This window comes from Pseudochaenichthys georgianus, chromosome 6 (assembly GCF_902827115.2).
Source record: "Pseudochaenichthys georgianus chromosome 6, fPseGeo1.2, whole genome shotgun sequence".
Classification (NCBI taxonomy): domain Eukaryota; kingdom Metazoa; phylum Chordata; class Actinopteri; order Perciformes; family Channichthyidae; genus Pseudochaenichthys; species Pseudochaenichthys georgianus.
In genome coordinates, this window is record NC_047508.1 from 15,679,934 (window position 1) to 15,699,086 (window position 19,153).

The window sequence follows — 19,153 nt, forward strand, 5'->3', positions numbered from 1 at the left end:
AAACATTAAAACAAATTATATTTTTCTTTATATATTTTTTTTAAATATGTTTTTAGTAATATTTGTCAATAGTTTTACCAAAAATAACTTGATTAAATTGTATTTCAAATAACATTTCCAAAGAAATAAATCCTTTGAATCTGCCTATTCAGTTTCTGTTTGAATGTGAAGGGTTAAATTAAAGAAGCTCCTCTCTGCGAGTCTGTGAAGACAGGAGCTGATTGGACGTCCAGCTATGAATTCACAGAGGGCCAGCTGTAGTAACTGAACGAGCGAGTAATGTCAAATGACAGTACAATTGACCAATCATATCTTCCCTCTAAATGGGTGGGCTTTATTATCGCGGACTTTATGACAAGTTCCGCCCGCTGTGAAACGTTTCTTGTTTCCATAGGAACAACAACTGTCAACAGCGTAAACTTGCCTTCAAAATAAAAGCATGCCAAATTACACTTAAGACATACAACTGCAACGAAAGTAACAAACACAATGCAATATCCTTTTCAATTTCAAAGAACACAAATTGGGTTATCTACAGGTGTTGTTTTGTGTGGTAGAGGGTCGCTTTTCATTGATACGTTTTGTACCCCGGGTGTTCCGTTGTTTTGATATTCCACCAGTGTATAAATAATAAATAAATGTAAAAAAATTAGAATTTTCACATCTCTGCGACCCACCAGTGGGGCGCGCCCCACACTTTGAGAAACGCTGCGTTAATGTGACTGACCTCTCCGGGTGAGTTTTCAAGTACCTGATGAAATTCGAGCCCGGCTAAAGTAACTGGATGGCCTACCTGCCTGTCAGCCTTCCATCTGGGCACAAACTTATCTCGTGCCCTCATTGGTCATGTGTGCGTTCGTGTGTGTTGGAGGAGGCGGGCTCTATAAGGAAGTAGCAGCCTCTAGCAGATTATCTCCGGTTGTGTATTTTCAAATTCTAGCGATCTCGAGCCGGTTTCTCTCAAATGTACCTACCCCACCTTTAATACGCCAAAAATAGAAAACACAATGATTGTTCACGAGTCCCAACACACGAGTCCAAGTCGAGTCTGAAGTATTTTGGTCACGAGTCCAAGTCAACTCTGGAGTCTCTGTGTGTGCGATTTAAGTGCGACTCGAGTCCGAGTCGCAGACTCGAGTCCCCATCTCTGGTAATCTGAAATGCGTACCGTCACTTTTGTCACAAAGCGCATTTGCGTACCGACGTACTTGTGAAGCTTTTCCAGAAGGCGGTTAGATCACCGGACGACAGAGTCGGTCTCCGTGTGCACGGACAGGGCTGCTGTTAACGTCGGTCTGTACGACGGACTTGTGCCAAAACTACGCCAACCGGCTGCGGAGGGAGACTCCCCCCTTCACTGGAGAACTGCGCTAAAACAGCTGATCACAACGTTCACGTGGTCACGAAGTACTCCACTAGCTGCCGCCGCCGCCCCCCCCCCCCTCTCTGTCGACTTTCCTGAAGTACTCCCCGTTGATATAAATCAACACGTAATGAATTAAGACCCCACGGTTTGATGATTGATAGGTGTGTGGGTTGTCTTTCATTTTGACACGCAGAAAAATGTTATAATAAACATAGATACTGTATTTTAAATGGATATATCCGCCTTCTTTCATTTATCTTTCCATTGCCACAACAATATACATAAATAAATGGCATATTTTGGACATAGTTCGAATGGTGATTAATCATGATTAATGCATTTTTAAACTGTGATTAATCTGATTAAAATTTGTAATCGTTTGACAGCCCTAATTATAACCAATATGATGCCAACTTCCTTGTCACCTCTTTGTCTGACGTGTTTGTATGCATTCACGTACAGAACAGCCTGTGGCTTGTTGTCAGGGTCGTCACATGGCGCTTGCTTCTCAACATGTGAGTCTCCGTGTAGCGCCGTAATAAAGAGCATCATCCTCGATGCTGTGTATGACTACGCTCCCTCCCACTGGTCCACACAGCGCTGGGAAGCTGTGTTTGGCCTTATGCTGCCCAGCCTGAGCCTACTTGGGCTGCTATGGCACAGCTGCACATTTCCATAGTGAGGATGTGCTCACCATCCTCTGCATGGAGAGGACAGCTGGACTGAGACACTCCCCAAGTCTGACAAACATTAATTGGATTTACAGAAGAATGCTGGGTAAACAGCCACCCAGGGAGATTTGTTAATGAGTGCCTGGCTTGGTTGCATGAAGCGTCTGTTTTCCTTTAACGGTGAGTCATACAAAGCAGAGCTGCTGAGCAGGGTATGCCAACGTCCTCCCCCTTCACACCCTCTCCTTCCATCTCCATAGGCCCGGGAGCATTGTTGTGTAATAATGTGCGAGGTCTTATTTAAATGGTGTTATATAAGAGCATTGGTTGCTGTTCATAATCATAATATATCTTGGTGATAAATATAACCACCACTGTCTAAACCAACACATCCTCACTCCCAGGTCGGCCTATGTTGACGTTATGTCAAGTCCCCTGCCGGCTTTTTCCAACGCAAGGGGGGGGGCCTTAGCGTCCATTTTCAGCTTTCCGGGATGTCCATATGCTTCTATGGACGCTCATGGAAGCACGGCATTCGTTTGTGTCGACTGCCCTTAAAGGCAATGAGAGCGTCCATTCTCATTGGATAACGGAGAATTGTACACCCGGAAGTAAATATTCCCCTTACTGACGATTGATTTTACAGTGATATCTGCACTACTCATCGACTAAAAAACACCAGATTATCCTTGTTAATTACACAACATTGATTGGTTTAAATTGTGTGCAATGCTTTTGTATTTTTCCCCTTCGATTCGGAGAAACAAATCTTTTTTCGGAGTAAAGGATGGCAGAAGACACTACACTACCCAGAATCCCCAGCTATCGTTTGGACTACACCATGTGCTCTGTTTGACAAACCCCGTGATAGTCCTCAAGCTCTGTGATTGGAGAGTGTGCTCCGAGGGTTACCGAGCCTCGAACAGCACTTGAAATGGGATGGAACCATGGCAGACTGTTCAAAACTGGATTTGGGTCCACCGCGCCCCCCCCCTCCCTGTCCCCAGAACTACACATGCTGGCTATTCTGTTTCGCAACATGTTCTCTATATGGCACGTCTCTACTGGGAGTTGTAGTTTTAAAAGACGTTTTCGTATTTCCCATAATAAGAAGTTGCCAGTATTAAACTGTGTACATCCCTGGAGGTTTAGGGGATAGGAAACACTCACATTTAACATATAATTAATAAATGGGTGAAAATTGCTCGTGCCCATAATGGGCAGCATTAATATATATACACACATGTCAGCTAAGGTCAGAAGAGCTTTATTTAACAGCTGGTCTTATGTTTGTGACCCCTCCTCTTGTTCATTGATAACATTACATTAATTGATAAGCCTGAAACATGCACTTGTCAAGGTTCAGAGGCAAATTTTGCAAATATGGCAGTAGCCATCGATCAGCTTAAGATAAGATATACTTTATTGATCCCAAGTTGGAACATTTGCGTTACATCAGCATGTGTAACAGTTAAATATGCAGTGGTGTTTATTTGTAAATCATTTAGTATAATCACACAAATTCTGTGTTTTATATTTAACAATTCTGTGTTCTTTATTTATTGATTGTTCAATACCTGACAAGGCCGGAGATGAAATATCTGCATACATCTTATAAGAGTATAATACATTATGTATAATATCAGTTAAAATAAGTGCTTCAACATAGTTAACATTGCTGGAGGTATACACACATATTGATAGATGTCTTGTAATGCACTATTGAGGAACCTGCGACCCAAGTTTTTCATTCAGTGTAGAACTACACCATAGTTGTGTAGGCCTATATGATATGTCAATAAACCTTAGAAAATATTGAAATCTTGAACGGGATGTGCAAAATAGTCATTATATACAGTCTTTAATGAACTATTAGTAGAGAATAAGGATCCTATTAATATCTAATAATAAAAAAATGAAATTCAATAACATGCTTTAACCACCAGGTGTCCCTTTATATCAGCTGTGCACCTTTATGGTGTAAATACAGCCTATCTACCAATTGGATCAAATATAAAAGTCAGCCGAATTAGTGTTGATACTGCAAGGAGACGTATTGTGTGAAAAGAAATGTAAGATGTTGTTTAATGGCTGATATATTTATGATCCACGTCACGTTTTCAGTTCGTCATGTTTGTCTAGAGGTCTTCTCATCAGGGCTCTATAAATACAGAACTACGGCAGATATGTAATATTTAATGCAGCCGAACCGTGTATTACAATGCAGGTATGTGATGACTTTCAAAGAGAAAAGCAAGTACACTCGGAATAAGGTATTATTTTATTTTTAAAAAATGTTTTCGGTCTGTTTCCGGTATTTGTTAATGACAATGTGCTCTGAGATGTGAGACTGGAATTGCACAAGGGAAAATAACGTATCTTTAGATGTGGATTTTGTTAAACTAATATGTTTGCGCTGTGGACCAACACTATACATTGACGGGGAAGGGGGTAGCAATAAAGATAACACCATTAAACAGTTACACAACATAACAGAAATAATATCGATAGCAGCGTCCCTAGCAACCACCTTGGTAACAATGAAAACGTTGGACGCAATTTCCTGAAGTAATCTTCGTAATAACTAGCAAACTAAAGATCATGTACATCCACTGCACACATCATCTGAAATAACAACTCATATTTCTCGCATCAAATGACATCAAAACGCATTTTAATGGCCAAACTAACTTTAAAATAGGCATTTTCCACTGAGAATAAAACGAAGTTCGGCCATGTTTTTTTTTTTTGAAGATCACGTGATGTCAAACAGAGCTTATGGTGTAGTCCAAACGATAGCTGGGGATTCTGGGTAGTGTAGTGTCTTCTGCCATCCTTTACTCCGAAAAAAGATTTGTTTCTCCGAATCGAAGGGGAAAAATACAAAAGCATTGCACACAATTTAAACCAATCAATGTTGTGTAATTAACAAGGATAATCTGGTGTTTTTTAGTCGATGAGTAGTGCAGATATCACTGTAAAATCAATCGTCAGTAAGGGGAATATTTACTTCCGGGTGTACAATTCTCCGTTATCCAATGAGAATGGACGCTCTCATTGCCTTTTAAGGGCAGTCGACACAAACGAATGCCGTGCTTCCATGAGCGTCCATAGATGCATATGGACATCCCGGAAAGCTGAAAATGGACGCTAATGGCCCCCCCCTTGCGTTGAAAATGGACTCTAAGGCCCCCCCCCCTTGCGTTGGAAAAAGCCGGCAGGGGACTTGACATAACGTCAACATAGGCCGACCTGGGAGTGAGGATGTGTTGGTCAAAACCAGCAAATTCTGCCACTAATATTAACAGTAATACAAGCAACAATAGTAGCATAAATAAAAGAGGACCTATAAGATTTATATGGTGAAGAAAAATTGATCGGCTACTGGTCAATTGTAGAATGATCCAGAAGCAGTTTAAGGAAATTATTACTGTGATTGCACAACTAAAATAATGTAATTTATATTGCACGTTTTTCATTTTTCTTCCAGATCTCAACAGTAATAAGGAATTGGGTTGTTTTATTTTCTATGTAGTGCTGAAAGTGTTTTTTGTATTCTTTATTTGGAGTCGCTTCATATTTATATTACATATTCTACAACTATCATACTGATCTATACAGGGATCCATCTTTAAGCTTTTTTTATTCCCTAGTATTATTTGACACAGCCAAAGCAGAAACAAAACAAAACAAGGGAGTGTGTTTATACAAAACGATTGAAACATTTTTTTTAAATAAATGTCCTATTACAATAAGACAGAATACTGTTAAGTAATTGTGATAAAGATAATCCGAATTATGTTGGTCGTTGTCATGCCTGTGTCGGTCTCTGTGTTGGACAGAGTGTGTCAGTATACACCTGTAGCACCTGCTGAATGAGATAGGCATGAATGCCAGCTCGGAAGGTATACAGCTTTATTTATAGAGCACTGCAGACCAAAGTGCTGTACAGTCAAATAAACAAAACATACAAAAAAATAACAGCACATCTCACACACCATAAAACAAGTACAAGTAAAAACAATAGGCAATAAAAGCAACACTCTAAAATATGTTAATATGCTGAGAAGAGGATGGTTTTAAGAAGCGATTTAAAAGCAGGCAGTGTGGAGGCCTGTCTGATGTGCATGGGCAGATCGTTCCACAGTGTGGGAGCCGCTACAGAGAAGCAACGGCCACCTCTGAGCTTTGACTTGGTTCTGGGCACATTCAGGAGCAGTTGATCCACTGACCTGAGAGGGCGGGTGGGCGTGTAAGGGTGTAGCAGCTCAGAAAGATATGGTGGGGTCATGCCATTTAGGGATTTAAAAGCAAATAAAAGGATTTTGAAATGAATCCTAAAATGTATTGGCAGCCAATGGAGCGAAGCCAAAATGGGGGAAATGTGGTCATATTTCCGTGTGCCAGTTAAAAGCCTTGCTGCAGCATTTTGCACCAGCTGCAGACGAGCGAGGGAGGACCCACTGACCCCCATGTAGAGAGAGTTACAGTAATCCAACCGAGTGGTGACAAAGGATTACTGTCTCAAACTGCTGTCTGGAGAGAAAAGGTTTTATTTTGGCTAGCTGCCTCAGGTGATAAAAGCTCGTTTTTACCACCAATTTAATCTGACTCAAGTTTTAGTTCAGGGTCCATTTTAATGCCGAGGCTCGTAATGGTGGGATTGGTGTATTGAGCCAAGGAACCCAGGTCTACAGAATTGGTGCCAGTGGTGCCACCAAAAAACATTACTTCTGTCTTTCCTTCATTCAGTTTTAGAAAGTTGCACGCCATCCAGGCCTTTATGTCCTCGAGACACTTTAGCAGTGGGCTAATTGAGTAACACTCCTTCTTTTTTAGTGGGACATAAATCTGGCTATCATCAGCCGAGCAGTGCAAGGTAACACCTGAGCCTTGGATAATAAAGCCGTTAGAATCTAACACAGGTTCTCCATTTGCCTACTGTGTTTTAATGACACTGCGTGGCACCTGAAGACAACAAACGTTTCAGCCCTCATTGTCCACATCTGCCAAACATGTCGTCAGATTAAAACCTGCAATTTGCGCTAATTGTAACAGTTTGAAGGCAGTGTATCGTCTGTGTCAGTAGCACGGATGTCGGGTCTATTGTATCCAAGTGGCGACAAAAGCGGATCACCTTGCGAGGTTGTTGTGGAAGGTGACAGGGGAGTCGGTGCTTATGGGGTCAAAAGAAGGACGGACAATGCTCATTTTACCTGGGGGACAAATTAAGCTCACCTATGCCCTCTGTAAATAGAAGGTTTCAGAGGGTAGCATTGTGGGATACAGGCAATGCATGAAGTTACTTAGATGGTTTTAGCACAGGCAGCAAGATTTTAAAAGTAAGTAGAAAGAGAAGGGACACATTCTTTGGAAGTAAAACATAGAAAAATGGGTTGCCTTGAAGTTTGGAGTCAAGAGAGGTAACATCGGGGCCATTTAAGGGCAATTTGTGTGGCCCCAGAGATGCCCGGCCATCATCACTCACAGTCCTGGCGGCACCTCCTCCATCCTCAGGTTCTCAGACCTGGCAGAGGGCAGAGTCTGGGGCATTCAGGTCAACAGCCGCGCTGCACATGATAGGGAGTAAAGCATGCAGTGTTGTCCGCACATTTAGCACCGAAAAGTGTGAAGATAAAAAATGTATATGGATGTCAACTCGCACACACACGTACCTGTACAAGCTTTTATGCCACACATGCTTCAGCTGTCTCGCATCGGGCTAATCATTTTATGGGATTGGCATTATTGAAAGAACAGTAGGGTTCTGCGTGGCGGGCAGAGCCACATGGGGCCCTGGGTTGGGACTCATTCCAGGGATTGGAAGCAGCAGATCTTGGATGAAAGGATGATTAATGAGGTAAGGCTTGCATAGCTGAGCAATACAGCATTATGTTGCTTTGAAAAGTATACACTGTTTAGGTAGAGCATGTATAAGGAGAAGTTAAGAAGCTTCTATCTGTTTGAGTATGTACTCTTTCATTTAAACATCTCTTGGGACTTTTACAAAACAGCAAAAAAAATGTGGATGCCAACAATAGTTACATCACTGAAATTGGTCAGGACATCAAGGAACTTGACCAATTTTTTTGTGAACTGTGCAAACATTTGCAATGTTTTAATTATTTTTATCAGATGTTGAAAGCAAGTAACGAAATGAACAGCTCCATGTACCGAATATTTAGGTTCCTGTGTTTCTTTACTTGAAACGTAATACAAAAGAAGATAAGGAAGTATGTATTGCCCTGACAAATGCCATGACCTTACCTTAATCTCTCTCTAATTTGATTGCAAGGGTCTTACAATACATACACAATGTATGTATTGGGTTATGTATTGTATTTGTATTATTGAATTGCTTCCCAGAAAATCGTAAATGAAGACAAGGGCAAAGAAAAAGCTGTTGCAGGGTCATTTTTTCCAGGCCATGTTTCTCTGAAGGCTGCATCGCTATGAGGTTGAGGTTGTAACTTTTAATACAGTATGGCTGTGGGAAATAGATTGGTTTTTGGTGATACCACATAAGATGAAAAGTAAATGTTTTTAGGACATTGGGACAAAGGGTTAGGATTGTCTGTTTTTCGGTCTGTAAACCTCAAAGGTGAGGGGTTAATATTCTAGAGTCAGAGTTGTGGAAATTGGAAAATGCTATTGTATATAGTGCCACCACGGTCCAATATCCTGAGAAGAAAACTAGGGAGCATTGCCTATGGCCCAATTCTGGTTCTATGTCTGGTCAAGAAGAGAGACAGGAAGCACTTCTATATCTGTTTGTGGTTATTACAGTACACAAAGTGATGTGTCATGTATTATGAAGGACAAGAAGATGATGTGTACCTTTTTATGTTGGTGGTTTTAAGGGCCTGCCACAGTGGACAACAAATAATCAGTGGTAGGTCAAGCTCTATCAACCACCCCATAGAACATGCCCACAAATACACAAAACATTTTATAATCATGGTGTAATGTCAGTCTATGAAATATTAACAAGGCAAAGGATCTCATAAGCACAAACAAACATTGAAAATTAAATAAAGAGAACATTTATAGCAATAATTGAGTGTTACTTATTGAAAAGTGTCATTCTGCAAATGTCTGGTGTCCAAATGTAAGGCCTGTTGTTTTGGATTTACTGGCATATAGTGGTGAGGTTGCAGATTGCAACAAACTGAATACCTTCCACTTACCCCTCCCTTTTCAAGCATGAGAACCTATGGTGGCATTCAAGTAACATAATACCCAGAACGAAACACGATATATAAGAATTTCAGTCAAAGTTCTAGGTACAATGTTTTGACGAAGCAGTCATTTATTTGTATGTATATGCATTCGTACTAAAGTAAAAATAAAACATATACTATTTGTCCCTTTTGGGCAAATGTGCAACACACAATCCTTCGACCAAACAACTTGGTTGTTGGAACCACTGGTATTGAAAACATATGATCTTATGATAGCATTTTGACAGTTTTGATTATTATTTGTCACATATATTAATCAAGGGGCATAGTGAGCCACCATATTTACCATGCAGTTGCAGTAAATGTCATCAAAACACAACAACTTACCACTGCCCCCTTCACACACCCTGCTCTAACTCTGTAGCTACATGTACTGTATATATCACTGAGTGATCACACAGTGTGTATATATACATCAGGACAGAATGTTCCTGACTGCAGCTACACAGCAAACATAATTATAATGAAGGATTTCCACTGGCTTCCATTAGCTCATTTTGACCTTGACAGAGCTTTTCTACAATTAAACACTGGTTAGTGTGACTGGACACAAGACGAATAAAGGAGTTTGTTTGTTTTGAATCACCCTCTTCACGTGGCTAATGGGATTAGCCTTGGCCTGAGCCCTGCTTAATTTGCAGCTGTGTCCTTGTGAATCACATAAACACAGATGAACTTCAACAAAAACAAACGCACTCAATCACTCAGTCTTTAAAGGATGATACTCAAGCAAAACATTCATTATTTGATTTGACCTATTGGGGGTTATTTTAATACAATGACTGATTGTTCATCAGCTACCAATGTTACAGTTGTTCTAGTTGAGTCAGTGAAACTCCCTGGACTATGTTTCTTTAAATCTTGTTCCACTAGATTTATATTCAATGACGACCTGATGAAAAAGAGTCAGGCCAAATCGTCGGAAAACATGTTGTTAATCTGCTAATCCAGACCAATTTCCATCACCATTATCATGTAAGCCACAATTGAGCCTATAATTGTCTCTATGTCTGTGAGAGTGTTTAAGTGACTTCGCCTGTGTCAACTTGTGAACTCGACCCATATCTCACATGGTGACACCCTGTCCTTGAGAAGCATGCTCTGCGTCTAAAACTGCAGATGCTGCAAGCTGGGTCAAACTACCAACACTGTTCTGTTGCCAAATGAGTTACTCTGATAATGTCTGTTTTGGCTGGCAGCGCACCTCTTTTCAGTTTGTCGAGTCTGACAGCTTGGAGCAATTAGCCAGTACCCAAAATAATTTATTTTGGTCAACTACAAGGAGGAACACCCGCTGTTCATTATTCAAAGTTGGTTTAAACACGTGGTCAATTTGCAGCCCATGCAGGCCAACACCTGGTCAAAGGATCGTTATAAAGCCATGGACTACATTTAGTTGAATTAAAATCCCAAGCTATAGGGAGAACAGGGATACAGAGGATACCCCTGTGTGTCACATAAGCTTCAAGAATTGCTGACAGGGCAGTAATAAAATACATTAGCCTGGAGCTTCAGGCTACAGAAATAGCAACATTTTTCCTGTCACCAAAACAAGGTGATGAACAGTTTTTATTTTTGGTAGAGGGGAAGAAGTTATGTAAGATACTTCTAGTCACTCAGGACGGCTCCTTTTATTTGAAAACATTTAAAACGAAAAGTTACTCTGGCTTGTAAAAGTGAAGGAATTAATATTGTGTCGATTTGTTTGGCCCAAAAGCTGTATTTTGAGCACCATCGTCTCATGTTTATAAAGTTCTTGATTTGGCTAGAGTGCACATTTGTTTGTGGAAACAATGTAAGAAAAACACAAACTCTTTGTAATACAATTTGTCATATTTGTTTAATGCCAACAGGATCTATAGCAATCCGCAAATGTGCGTTTAAGTTGGTTTACTCACTTCGGTTGTCTACTCTAGACTCTCAACTATTATACAAACATAAAGTATATTATCCAGTGCATGTTCTTCATCATGCTCAAACTCCCATAAAGCTTTGCAGTGCTTGCTTTGCGCGGCTAATGTGGGTTACATTAGTTACACCGAACCTTAGCCAAAGCGTGAGATGACTTTGTTTAAGACACAAGCTTAAATTGGGCATATTGATTTGGTACTTTTCTGACCCCATGACCAGCATAAAGATAAATATTTAGAAAAGCTGTATTGAAAAAAAAAGCAATCTTCTTGCTTGTAGGCTATATTTAGGTCATTTGAAGGCATCTGTATTAAGTTACGACTGCTTTTTAACCAATATATAAAGAGATACAGAGATGTCATTACTAGACTTTGTTCCCCTATGACTATCAGCAATATGAATACTCAGTGTGTCCTGCCTGCTGTGGGCTCTGCAGGAGGCCAGGGCAGCAGGGTGTGGTGAGATATGTTTTCACCTACGCACTATTTGTCAGCAAGTCTGCTGCATCCCACAGGGGTTTTGTGGCAGCAGCGAAGCAGGTGGGGAACGGTAGAAGAGATGGAGGTGGGGGGGGGGGTTGACAGCCCCTCTGCCGGTGTCTCCTAGATACAGTGGCAAGTGAGGAGGCAGAGGAAAGTGATGGACGTCTGTTTAACCACATGGGAGGCTCATTAGAGATGCACCTCCTCCCTGTCTGACTTCCTCAGCCCCATGAAGAGCCCACCTGGGAGGATACACCTCTCCCTCTTGAACCCCCCACCCCCTCCCTTCTCCTTACCTGCCTCCCAGAGGCATCCTATACAGGAAGCAAAGTGTCAGGCCCCTGCTGCTGTGTCTCCGGTTCAGGATGAGTCCCTTGTTGAGTCCCAATCCATACGTCACTGGCAGCGGCGAAGACAGAGAGCACTCCCTCTATCATTATAGAAATAACAGAAAACAACAGCATCCTCTCACTGTCTGTCAGCAGCCTGCCGCTCTACTCTGTCTTTATCCCGGAGCAAAGAAATATATTGTGGAGGAAACTGACACAGAGGAAAACCAAGGGGCACCAAGGTCCCAAACCAACATAGTGTAACTTTATATGAGTTGGATTAGAGTCCAGAGTGTAGGGGAGAGTTATGAGGAACCACAGTAAGCTCTGCGTGGAGAAGTTATACATATTCTCCGGACACATCTGAAGAAGACAGTGGAAATCCAGCATTACTGAGCTTTGCAGCATCAAAGCACTGTCAAGTTCCAGAAGAATTTGATTACGTCAAATGGAGTTAAGGAGCAGCACAATGACTTGCAGTTTCTAGACTTACAGCAGGAGGAAAAGTAGTCCTGGCATCATCTTCAACATATTTCATATTGCTTCCGAGGGTGGCTACCTGATCTCTGACCTGCTGCGTGACTTCCTCCCCCCTGGATGGAAATGTTGTCTAGAGGCTGAAGTGGGTTTCAGGGTGTGCTTGTGACAGCATGGGGGAGATGTGCTATGTGGGAAGACGCCTGCTGTGGTTTTAGCCTCTTTCAGGGCTGCTGCTGCTGCTGGGGCAGGAACAGGAGGGTCCAGCCTGAGGTATGTTTGGGAGGCAACAGGATTTTCTCTTTCCTTTCTTCCTCCCTTTTTTTTCTATTTCCTGTGCCTAACCCTTTAGTCTTTAGGCTCACTGTTAGCAAAGTCCTTGTTTTTGCTCATGTCAGAAAAAAATTAACTAACACTTTGTTTGATCTATTATTAGTTGCCATGGTGAGATATACTGTATCTGCATTGTTTTGCTCACCGATGCGTTGTCACCTCGGTGACAAAATGCACAGAGCATAATGACTGTCCCCGGTGAGCTTTGGCTGATTTGCCGGTGGTTTGAAGATGTAGGCTACTGTTTCATCTCTGCTACATTCTGAATATACTGTAAATGTCAGAGCTGGAGCATGACTTGCACTTTTTGTATGCAAGGAAATCTTAAATTAATAGTTTGACTTTTGCGAAATACGCTTGGTGTATGAGAATTTAGCTTTGGCTAAATATTAACAGTCACTTGAATGTTATCAGTCGAATAAATTGTGGCTTTTATTTGTCAGCGAGAACATAGTTTTGAGGTAGTCAGGCCCTTCTCTATTTTGAATCAGTAGGCCATAACTATCTATCGGCCAGGTGGATCTACGCAACAATGTTCACAAATATTAGGCAACGACCTCTAGTGGCTGTATATTATGGTGGGAGCAAAAAGGTAGTCAGGTGACATAGAACAAAGAGCAACTAAGTCCATAATAGAGGGTAGTTGAGTAGTAGTTATTTAAAGTTACATGCCTGAGTTAACTCACGAAAGCTGTCTTAACTTGTGTGAAACATTTTAAGTGTCTAACTTAGTTAGGACATTAAACACACAAAAATAACTCTCCATATCCCCACTGTGCAATAATCATGATCTGTCTCTATGTATACACTGTAATATTTATCATATATATATTATCATAATTCTATTTTATTCATTTATTTATTAATCCTGGTCATGTACATGACCATCCGAAGCTGTGTGCACTACTGGTCGAAACTGTCAGACCTTTTAATCTGTGTTTTAATATGTCTGTTTTTAAAGCACTCGCTGGAGCATGACTATAAATCTCGTTGTATTCTGTACAATGACAATAAAAGCTTTTGAATTTTGAAGGTAACATAACAAATGTGCTTATTTGAACCCAAACCGTGTGTTTCACTTCCTGTTTGTCCTTGTGTGTTAGTCCTGCTGAAATATACTGACACATTAGATAACGGGTGAAGCTACAGCCAGTAGCTAGTTAGCTCAGTTTAGCAGGAAGACTTGAAGCAGCTAGCCTGGCTCTGTATAAAGATGTTATTAAAAAAAAGTCTAACTAAATGATACAACAACTTCATATTTTTACACTTTGTTTCCTGTACAAATTAAACAGTCCAAATATTTGTTAATTTGCTGTTAAGCAGCTTCTGTTACTGTTGGACAAAGCTGCTTCCCCCCATATCCAGTCTTAATTAACTAAGCTAGCATCATAGCTTCTTATTTAGCATAAATACAAGAGAATGATATTGTCATCTAACTCTCGGCAAGAAATCAAATAAGGGTCAAAATATCAAACTATTCTATTAAACTCAGTTGGTCTGTGGTTTCACTATAATGTGATTTAACACATTTAGTATTTTTTTCTAATAATGTTGCATGTGGATACTTTAAGAAGCAAAGTAATGTGTGACTGTGTCTAAAATTATATCACAGCAGCACATCTATTCTGCTCCAGCTGTAATCTAGGTTGTGTAAAATGTATGCCCTTGTTGTTATTAATCAGGCCTGATTTAAAAGAGCCTCCCACCCTGAGAGTATACCCTGTCCTCCTCTTGTTGTCCCTCTGTTTCCCCACTCTGATGAAGGGCCACTCAACCAGCAGGGGCCGAACAAAATCCTGAAATCCTGTTTCAGTTCTTGCATGTATTTTAGCAATACCTTACATATGTCTGTGACACATAATGTAAACACTATAGCTCCATGGATTTAACTCCATGGTCACTGTTTGTTTGTATTGTACAGTTCACTTCTTAACCACAAACAGATTAGGGAATAAGGGAATAGATTAGGAGAGAGTAATAAGGAGGGCGGATACAGTTATGCTGTCCTGAGACTGATTACTGTAGTGGCCACCGCTGTTACATAACAGCTGTCACCTCATCATAATCATCTCCTCATCGCATTAAGCAACTGAGTTGTATTATGTGGTGGGAATTAGTCTCTGGAGAACAATATTCTTATATTATGTCTGTTCTCATGTTCTGCATTTTAGTTTATTCCCTGCTCTCTGCGTTGAGAAAACTTGGCCTGAAGTCTTTCTGTCAAGTCTGTTCAATGACTCAAGATAATATAGTTGTCAGGTTGGGGACTATTTGTCTTTGTATCAATTAAACAGAAACATATTTTTCCTCCACTCTTCCTTTGGAGCGTGTTGGCCATAAAAAACATTTTGATCTCAAGACACCAACCTGGTTAGATAATATTTTCCTGCACTTCGAGGATGAAGTCAGTTAATGTAGTTTCAGGCCTTTATAGAATGTCTAGAAGGTCTAGGTAGAAATGGGAATTATTACTTTTTTTTTACTACAGGTTTGGAGCTATGAATTATAGCCAGGCATATTTTAACATTTGTTATTTTTCAAATCAATACTAAAACTCGGTAATTTGATCAGATGATATAATATATTATTTCCCCATGTATACCAATTTAAAAGTCATCATTTTCATTCATGATTAATTTAAAATGGTTTTATTTAGATTTTGCAGCTGGTTCAAAGTTGAAACACTTATAATAATGACGTCAATCTGGATTGTTTTCACACGATAAAATGTTTCCAGTGTGACACGACTTTGCGGGTACAAAGCCTCTCTGGAGCTCAGTTTAACAGCCAGCATTCTTCATAACAGCCTCTGTAAATTGAGTGTGGCCACGACGTACGTGCGTCGGTGTGAAACCCTCTCTGCTCAGCGTCGGTATTGGAGAGCGCATCAGTCATACCGCATGGTGTAGGTGGATGACAGCAAACGGATAAATGCGATCTATATCGGGAAAGCCCCGTCTGTCCGCGGCAGAAACCTCCCTCAGAGCCTTGGCAGTAACGCGCCAAGGCGCAGAGACCCTCGACAGCTTGTCTCGCTAATCGCTTCTCGGACGAACGCGCATTTACCCTCGTGCGCGTAAAACCAGGAGTCCTGCAGGTTTGGGTCAGTGGATGTGATCAGTCATCAGGATTGTACTCATCAGTGTTGATTTAGTCCTCTGCGCGAAGTTTTGGATAGTGCGTCTTGTTTTTGAGCCTGGACTGACAGATTTGGATATACTATGACTCTTTCTTGGATTTTATTATCTCTCCTCTGAATTTGGATTGCCAAGTAGTTGTAAAGGCTGACACTGAGAACACAACATGTTGCCAGAAATAAACAACAAGGTGAGCCACTTTGATATGAAAGCAAGTGGACTGGTCGATTGATAAAATAGGCTATTTTATTTGGATAAAGACTGGTTTGCTGGTTTGTATTCATTATCATTTGAAAGCTGTTTATAGTCAATCAGAGTGTCTCTATGAATTTATTTTAATTGCCTGGCTGGTCTAGCTTGGTAGCAACCTCATACTTGTCTAAAGTTAACTTACATATTTCCTATATTTGCTTTTCCACGCAATAAGAATTTGTTTTGCCCAGATACAGGGCTTCATTCCAGACCCAGATCCAAACCCTCCACAGGTATCCTTTTACAATGGCAGAAAACAAATCTAAACCATTAGATTTGGTTTATCTTTTTGATCCATGCTGATAATTTGAAGTGATTGTCACTTTGGAATTATTTCTATTGGCCATTTGAATTCTTATTTTATTGTTCGCCCCCTTCTTCCTGACCCCATGCCAAGATGTGATGAAAAATCTGATCCATTTCTATTTCAGTCGTTGTTTAACCACATTTGTTGTGCTGACATATTCCGCAGCCTATATGTGTTCTGGTGCATTTTTCACACCCTACATGGAAACTTGTACATTTTGCCCCTGCTGTTTGTGGATTGTAGAAGACTTTCAGCTTTTTTAACGTTTTTAGAAACCACCACCACCACCACATCACAAGGATTGATCCTGTCAAATGTGATGCCCTTATTGATTGAACATTGAAAAATGACTATGCATGTAGTCAGCTGATAGTGGGCACACATTTACTGTTTGTTGATGTTTACCCTCAGTTGTTTTATTGCTTTGCTGAGCAACTGACCCCAGATCTGCTCTCAGACTGTTAGCAGATTTAGACTTATACCTTTTGTCTCCTGTAGCAGAAAGGTGAATAATCTCAGCAGTTCAAGTTTAGCCATTCATCACGGCGTTATTTATTATAGGCACACATCTCAAGAGACTTGAGGACAGAGAGAGAAGGGGCGTGACTTCCAACGGTCTTATACCCTTTATATATACTGTCTATGCTTATACCCCAGGTAGTGACATCACAATCATGTGGTACAGCGCTAACCAATGAACACAGTTAGTAGTCGCAGCTACTTACATAGACAATATGGTACACAGTAATACATGGAGTCATACACTATACATGTCTGTATGTTATATCTCAACATAGACCCCTGCTGCGATGGTCATACTGTACCTCCAGCAAAGATAAACAGTCACCCAGAGTCAGCATTGCTCCTGACTTCTGTTTCTGTGTCTTCCCTTTCATCTATGTATGTCGGCACATTGAGAGGAAACGCACTCAATCATGTTTCCTTTATAAATGGATTGCATTTACTGAATGTCTACACAGGGAAGTTCATCTATTGTCATACAAAAAAATATATTAAATCTGAAATTGAAATGATGTCTTTCACCTTCTTAAAACTGAATTTTAGATGGAGATACTGAGATCGATAAATATGAATGCTCTGTTGTTTGGGATCTTAACCCTTGTGCCTTACTAGGGACATTTTTTGTTTTTTAATTGTACATTGTATTAATCATTTTGACTATGTTGCATTTGGCATACATTTTGACAACAATACAAGGGTTTTTTTGGGTGTTAAAATTCTTAAATATTCAGTAGTTACGATTAGTTTTAAAAATAGTTTTAAAAATGTTTCAATGAGGATGAAAAATAATATTAATGTAAAATATTATTTCTGGCAGTTCAGACATTCTTTTAGGACATCAGAGCAACAAATAAGGGTGAAAAACACAGAAATGTGTGCACACGGCACCTGGGCACGAGCTATGATGTCACTCGGTTTCTGGCTAATAGCTCATCAGCCAGGCTTACCACAGACTGTTTACAGGAGATTTTATAGAAGCCAACCTGACAGTGACCCACATGGAGCCTGAGAATAAAACAGGACAACAATGATGTGTCATACCTTTCATTGGCTGTATGTTGTTTGTCTTACTGAAAGATTATATCAACTTCAATATGAGCAGCAAGGCCCGTGCCTGTCTGTAGGATGTGTTTACTTTTTGTACAGTGAGCAATGAAACTGGAGTCAGATCAGTGGCTCGTCCTTCTTTAATAAACGATACAGCAGTGACAGCTGATGTTGCCTCTCAATCTGAGGTTAAGATCGTGATTTGGAAGCTATTTCTTATATAGCACCCATGGACCACACCCCAGCCTCCCTCCCTCCCTCCCGCCTCTTTCACCGACTCCCTGGCAGAGAGTGTTTGTGTCCCCATATGGAGCTAAGCTTGATTCACCCATATGGTGTCCCCTCCAACAGCTGATTATTGAGGCATGTGTAAGCTGGCTTGGTGTCAGAGAGAATCGTGCAGACATTCACATGGTACTCTTTTTTTCTTTTTTTCTATCCGGAACTCCGTTCTTTTATAACATTTGTGTCTCTTCCCTTTAACACATTGAGGTGGGTTTGCAGTGAGCACAGGCACGTCTGCCAGACACATGGATATGCACATGTGCACACACCAGCAGGTACACAGAGAATACCAGCGAGAGAGGGACGTTGATGCTGGGTTTTTGCTGAAATTATCTATTTTAAGATCACAGTGTATTATTCTTTGCTTGCAATCTTGCACAGCTGCCCACAGGCTGTGTGTTTCTGAAGAGAATGCAGAATCCACGCAGCATGAACTCAAGAAGCCTGCATATTTATATTATTAATCATAATAATATTTAGGTCTGCTTTAATCGATCTCTGTTAGGGTATAGGAGTTCCTTTATCTCATATTGGAGATGGCATTCTTATGTAACAGCATCTGTTTTTTTCTCGTATTTAACTGCTTATTCTTCCCACAGTCATCTCGACCGGAGGCTTTCCCTCACCCTCACAGACTCCCAGCAGAGGGAAAACGTCTTGGAGCAAACCGACCTTGCTCACAGGTCAGGACGACCCCAACCACAATATGTATCACTACACTGTAAAATGTTTGGCTGTAAAATTACAGTACATTACTGGCTACTAGTTGCATGGATTCCACAGTAATTGACTG

General features: G+C 40.7%; 1 protein-coding gene across 4 annotated transcripts in view; it reads left to right on the plus strand.

The window, feature by feature from the left end:
- The window catches only part of dyrk4 (dual-specificity tyrosine-(Y)-phosphorylation regulated kinase 4), a 57,073-nt gene that overhangs the window by 11,549 nt on the left and 26,371 nt on the right, over positions 1-19,153 (plus strand). The window contains exons 1-2 of one of the 4 annotated variants that reach the window (XM_034084390.2): positions 15,726-16,137; positions 18,960-19,043. The exons of 1 other annotated variant lie outside the window; for it this stretch is intronic. In XM_034084390.2, the coding sequence (XP_033940281.1) occupies positions 16,114-16,137; positions 18,960-19,043 (108 nt within the window). In that variant the 5' untranslated portion in view covers positions 15,726-16,113. Of the gene's footprint in view, positions 1-15,725; positions 16,138-18,571; positions 18,636-18,959; positions 19,044-19,153 lie in introns of those variants that run through there. 2 more of the 4 variants (XM_034084389.2, XM_034084387.2) reach the window with 2 other exon arrangements.